General features: G+C 41.8%; 1 protein-coding gene across 1 annotated transcript in view; it reads right to left on the reverse strand.

The window, feature by feature from the left end:
- The window catches only part of LOC118430855 (chromodomain-helicase-DNA-binding protein 4-like), a 38,610-nt gene that overhangs the window by 26,036 nt on the left and 6,574 nt on the right, over positions 1 to 6,000 (reverse strand). The window contains exons 9-17 of the mRNA XM_035841888.1: positions 5,927 to 5,989; positions 5,528 to 5,633; positions 5,324 to 5,361; positions 4,864 to 4,968; positions 4,322 to 4,599; positions 3,689 to 3,817; positions 2,624 to 2,647; positions 949 to 1,087; positions 241 to 432 (exon numbers count right to left, since the gene is read on the reverse strand). Coding sequence (XP_035697781.1) covers positions 241 to 432; positions 949 to 1,087; positions 2,624 to 2,647; positions 3,689 to 3,817; positions 4,322 to 4,599; positions 4,864 to 4,968; positions 5,324 to 5,361; positions 5,528 to 5,633; positions 5,927 to 5,989 — 1,074 coding nt within the window. The remainder of the gene's footprint in view (positions 1 to 240; positions 433 to 948; positions 1,088 to 2,623; positions 2,648 to 3,688; positions 3,818 to 4,321; positions 4,600 to 4,863; positions 4,969 to 5,323; positions 5,362 to 5,527; positions 5,634 to 5,926; positions 5,990 to 6,000) is intronic.

Below are 6,000 nucleotides of genomic sequence, written 5' to 3' on the forward strand. Positions count from 1 at the left end.
TCGTCAGCCAGGATGGTGTCTGTGCCCTGACTCTAACTTTCTTACAAGGAAAGGAACTTAGAATCTCACTATGTTTCTAAAGTAGTCTTACCTCCTGGAAGAGCGAGTTAAGAAAGCAGATGGTCTGGATAGTCTTCCCCAGACCCATCTCGTCAGCCAGGATGGTGTCTGTGCCCTGACTCTAACTTTCTTACAAGGAAAGGAACTTAGAATCTCACTATGTTTCTAAAGTAGTCTTACCTCCTGGAAGAGCGAGTTAAGAAAGCAGATGGTCTGGATAGTCTTCCCGAGCCCCATCTCGTCAGCAAGGATGGTGTCCGTCCCCTGACTCCAGCTGAAGCGCAGCCAGTTCAGACCCTCCAGCTGATATGGGTGAAGAGTTCCTCCTGTGTCGTCAATGAACTCAGGCTGCTTGTCGTACTTCTTAGAGGGCTGAAGAAGTGAAATAAGACATTGACACATTTTGAGAAGGATGCTAATAAGACAATACTTCTCCAGGGCTCAAAATCCTTTTTTTTTGCATACCTGCACCAGTGCAGGTATGCAGAAAAATCACCTGCACGAGACAAATTTTACCTGCACCACTATGGATTTAGAAAGTAGGGAGCAGAATGAAATTGTTCAGGAACCATTGCCATAGCAAAACCTGTATTGTTTTTGCTTGCATGTATGGGCGCCGCCATTTTGTTTTGCAGTGTATGACGGGAAGGGTGGCACTATTTTGGATTTGACGGATCAGTGTGTTGTATGAAGTAATGCGATGTAATGGCTAGGAAATGTGATCTTGTGGTCTTGTCGGAAACGGTGGGACGGCAAGAGCCACAAGCATGAAGGGTTAGTGTGTTTATGAAGGGATGGGATGGCTAGGAAATGTGATCTTGTTGTCTTGTATACATAGAACGGATTCATTAGAAACTTTAAATAGAAGTAAAAAACGTTTCAACTCACATCAATAGTAGGGAGAGGAGAGTCCTTCTCAGCTCCCTCCTTTTCCTTTGCCTCCTTCCCTTTTTTGGCCTTCCCTTTCTTATCTTTCTTGTCCTTCCCTCCTTTCTTACCCTTGGGTTCTGGGCCAAGGATCGACTCTCTGCAAGACAAGGGGAGACCAGGGACGTTAGGCACGCCAAGACAATTGGAAATATCTTCTCTTGTTTTTTTCTTTTCAAGTGTTTACCAACAAAATGGTTACTTACATGTTGACGTCCACAGATTTTATGAAATTGTATCTTTGATTCAGAAATGGAAAAAGATTTTGAAAAACCGATGTTTGAATCAAAACTGATTTTGAACCAGTATTTGTCTTACTTTATATTGTTAATTTGTTTAATAAATAGCAAAAACACACACATATTAGTCTATTCATTTATATTGATTGAGATTGAGAAGGAAAACATTGATTAGAATACCTGAAATATGGAAATAGAATAGAAAGCATGTCAGTATCATTGGAAAGTTAGTTGTAATAGTGTATGTCATTCTTTTGTCACAAGAATGTTCCAACAAAATCCCATGAAATAATGCAGTTTTTTTTGGATGGACCTCCCTATTTTGCAGAGTGGAATAGTCCACCAGGCTTTCACTCGCAATCAAGAGGCAGTACATGTTTGGGATGTACCACTACAAAGTAGGGGTGGTTAGGTTTCATTGCTGATATGTCACACCAGCAGTAAACACATCAACCTTCAGATCACGCAGGAAAACTTGAAATTAAAGAAAAGATCGAGGTCAGATTTGAACTCATAACTGTTGCAGACTCCTTTGCTATTGTAGGCCCAAACAATTATATTTCTTGAGAAGGATCAGAGGACTGATCGAAAGCTTGTTGGTAAGCGCTTTATTTTTGTGTACGGATGTAAAGTCTTAAAAATCGTATCATTGTAATTCTATTTCTTGTTTTACAGGTTTTTATTCAATGCTTTTACTTCATGTTTTGTCCTTATGAGATAGCAAGTCAGAGAAGTTACTAGTATTATCAGCTGTTGTTTTTGAAACCAAAATCTGTCATTTAGAATGTTCATAATCTGTGACCAAAATTTCTTCAACAAAAGCCTGCAAATAAGGAATCGTCCTGATTATGCCAAACATTGTGGAATCTGCAGACGGAAGTAAGCAAAGAGTACCCTCTTCTTCAAGACATGTTCCAAGGAGCAACTTAAACATCTTGTGGTTGATTGTATTACTCAAGGAAAGATAAGATCATGGATAGAAAAAGCAGCAAAAAACGTTTGGTGAACCTGACAATTTCTTTCACCAACCTTTTAAACTATAACAGCATTATGAATCTCATGTTAAGAAATTCTTTGCATGTACCAAACTCAAGAAGCAAATACCCGCAAATTCCCATGTGGAAAAAAGTCTCAAGAATTCAAATCCAAATTGTTTTCATACTTTTGTTTTGTTGGATAATAAAAAGGAATTCAAATCAAGACTTTCAAATAGAATTAATCAGCAAGTTTAGAAATTTCGAAATCAAATTTCTTTGTTCAAAGTTCTAGCTTGAAATTCTTTTCTTAAAGTACTTCAAGATATTCAGTGCTCAAAGAGAAGATGTCTTAAGAAGAAGGTAGAGAGAAGGAAGGTGTAGCAGATAGTTTGCACCCAGAGGACACAGTGTGCAACCTACCGCCGAGCCTTCAGCCAGTTTTTTCTGAAAAACAAGATAACCCAAGATCAAAAAGGCCAAATATTTAAATGTCTTTTCAAAATCCTTATGGTGGCATACAACATGACATTGTCACTTTATGAAGATTTTGTGTTCAGCAACATAGATATACGGTTTTCGACAGCAAACACAGAACTAACTTTGCAGTATTCAACAGCAAAATAATTCTGTTGTATATGCTAGGACATTGTACTGTGCGCACACACACTCAAAAAATAGTTACTATATATAAAAAAAATCCAGCTCTGTTCAAAGATATGAAAACAGTTTGAAATGTTCATAGCACTGTTCAATGCTCATTTCTAGGGATTTACATGGCTGTATTGGCTGGATATGGGTCCCCTACTAGGCCCTAGTGAATTTTCTAAGAACTGCAGTGTTTTTTTTTTTACCTGTGGTCCCAGTAGGGCTCGATGTGTGTGCATGTGTGTGTGTACTTGTGTGCCCCCTAGCAATATCCCCATGTACTGCAGAGTTATTATTACCTGTGGTCCCAGTAGGACTTGATGTGCTGCTGGAAGTCTGGGATGGGGATCTCCTCTGATGTGTGTGTGTGTATGTCCGTGTGTGTGTGTGTCCCCTAGCGATATCCCCCAGAACTGCAGCGGGTTTATTTACCTGAGGTACCAGTAAGACTTGATGTGCTGCTGGAAGTGTGTGTGTGTGTGTGTGTGCATGTGTGTGCCCCCTAGCGATATCCCCCAGTACTGCAGGTGTTTTGTTATTACCTGTGGTCCCAGTAGGACTTGATGTGTGTGCCCCCTAGCGATATCCCCCAGAACTGCAAGTTATTACCTGTGGTCCCAGTAAGACTTCATGTGCTGCTGGAAGTGTTCATTATTACCTGATGTGTGTGTGTGTGTATCCCCTAGCGATATCCCCAGTACTGCAGTGTTTTTTTTTACCTGTGATCCCAGTAAGACTTGATGTGCTGTTGGAAGTCTGGCACGGGGATCTCCTCTGAAGTGTGTGTGCGTGTGTGTGTGTGCCCCCTAGCAATATCCCCCAGAACTGCAGGGTTATTACCTGTGGTCCCAGTAGGACTTGATGTGCTGTTGGAAGTCTGGGACGGGGATCTCCTCTGTCTCCCAGGTGGACTGGTCGTATGGTAGGTCCCGCCACTTCACCAGGAAACTGTCCACACCAAACCGGCTCCTGGAACGAAGGGAGGGAAGAAATGAATGAAGATGAGAGAACAAGAACAGTATTTGTACATTCACCCTTCTGCATAACCCGAGCTTTGCAGCCACGCAGTGCAGCTACAATGATCAACTTATCACACCTAACCCTTGCACGTCTAGCTGTATGTGTGGTTTAAATCTATCCAATGAGGATGCTCCAACTTGGTAGCATCAAGTTCTACTCTACGTTAGGAAAAACAGAGTTCTATAATGATTATTAACAGTCTATCCTTTACAATTAACTTCTAGTCCTGCTCAAGAAACCTAGTACAAAACCTATGATTGATGATGCGGTGAATCATGAGCCACTCTGCTATTACTATTTCTTCTTCTTTTTTAAGCTGGTATCAGATACTTAGTAGTTAGTACAGTACATACACCAGTAAAATAATAATATTGTACATCATGTCTGGACATTTTTCTTCAGTCTCAGAGGAAACTGTGGGAGTACATTTATAAATAGTGTCCTTTCACAAACCTGTGGTTGATGATGCGATGGATCGTGAGCCACTCTGGGCGGATCCCGTAGCGGTAGAACCGCTTCTCAAGGTCGTTGTCGGGATCCTGCGTCGAGTCGTTTGGCTCCTCCCCGCCGTCCTCGAGCGGCGGTGGTTCGTCCATGTCGTTCTTACGGAAGTAGTTGCGGAACATGGCGGGGTGGTAGATCTCCAGCTGAAGCTCGGTGACCCAGTCGCAGTGCCAGTACGACATCCCGCGCCACTTCACGAGAAACTGTCGTGTGGGGCGGGGCTGGTACTGGAACAGGATTACAGAAGTGGTGAACCGTTTGTTGCTTTAATAGATACTAAATTCTTAGTTGGATAGTGAGTGAGTTTGAAAATACATCTCATACATAAAAGTATACAAGTTATAACATCATAGCACAGAGTAAGGGAGCAGACTGCCTATCACAGTGCCAATACAACATTACAAGCCACTGCACGAGAAACTGTCGCGTGGGGCGCGGTTGGTACTGGAAAAATAATGAAAAGTTTGTTAGTTAGTTTGTTTAGCATAAGCAGTTAATCGGTAGATCTCGAGCTGGAGCTCGGTGACCCAGTCGCAGTGCCAGTATGACATTCCGCGCCACTTCACGAGAAACTGTCGCGTGGGGCGCGGTTGATACTGGAACAGGATTACAAAAATGGTAAAAAGTTTGTTTCTTGTTTAAAAATATACTAGACTCTATGTTTTTAAAAATACATAAGATTTCTAAGTAGATAACATTAAGGTAGCAGACTGGCTACTGAACTGAAGCAGGATTACAAAAATAGTGAACAGTTTGTTTCCAAAAAACTAAACTCTTTGGTCTTAAAAAATACATCAAGAATTGAAGTATATAACATCATAGCTCAGAGTAAGGTAGCAGACTGGCTACCGAAACAACTTTACATTGGCAGGTACTAAAACTTTGGGTAAAAGAAAAGTACAATATCCAAAGATTTCAGTACAGTTCCTTCTCCAAGTTGCATTTTCTTACCTTCTTCTTCAGGGCTTCTGCCTCTTGGCTGTCTTCCTCTGTAATACAAAAAAAATAATTAAAGTTCAATTTTTGTGTTGGTAATTACAGTTCAACTTTTCCAGAATGTCTTCTACCAACACAGATGAACTTTCAAGTCAAAGGACTTCTAAGATGAACATTTGTTTCATTAAAACAAACAGTACAGTAGAGACCAAGACTCACCACATGTCATGTTGAGGTCGGCCAGTGTGGGGATGTCGGGCGCAGGGTCAGGAGTGAACCAGTGCCAGTGGAGAATCTTCTCTACTCTTCCTCGTAGGGGCTCACACTGGGGGAGGGGGGAAGAAATTATTACACATAGGAAACCAACAAGGTTATTCTATTTCCTTACAGAAAGATCTTCTCTACTCGACCTTGCAGGGGCTCGCACTGGGGAGGAGGGCAGAAATTATTACACACAGGAGATCAACAATGTTTGGTCTGTACAAACTTTATACACTAGTCCATACACAAAGTGACTACACCACCTTGGAACAAGAATGGACTAGTTTGGGTTGAGACAGTGGATAGTATGCTAGCCCCCCTCCACAAACACAAATGAACCACTCCTCCCATACTTACAGAACAGCGCGGACAGACCCATTCCCCGTCGGGTATCTCAGGGAGGGGTGGGGGATCATCCATTTACAGCGGAG

The sequence above is a fragment of the Branchiostoma floridae genome, chromosome 14, assembly GCF_000003815.2.
Source record: "Branchiostoma floridae strain S238N-H82 chromosome 14, Bfl_VNyyK, whole genome shotgun sequence".
NCBI classification, from domain to species: Eukaryota; Metazoa; Chordata; class Leptocardii; order Amphioxiformes; family Branchiostomatidae; genus Branchiostoma; species Branchiostoma floridae.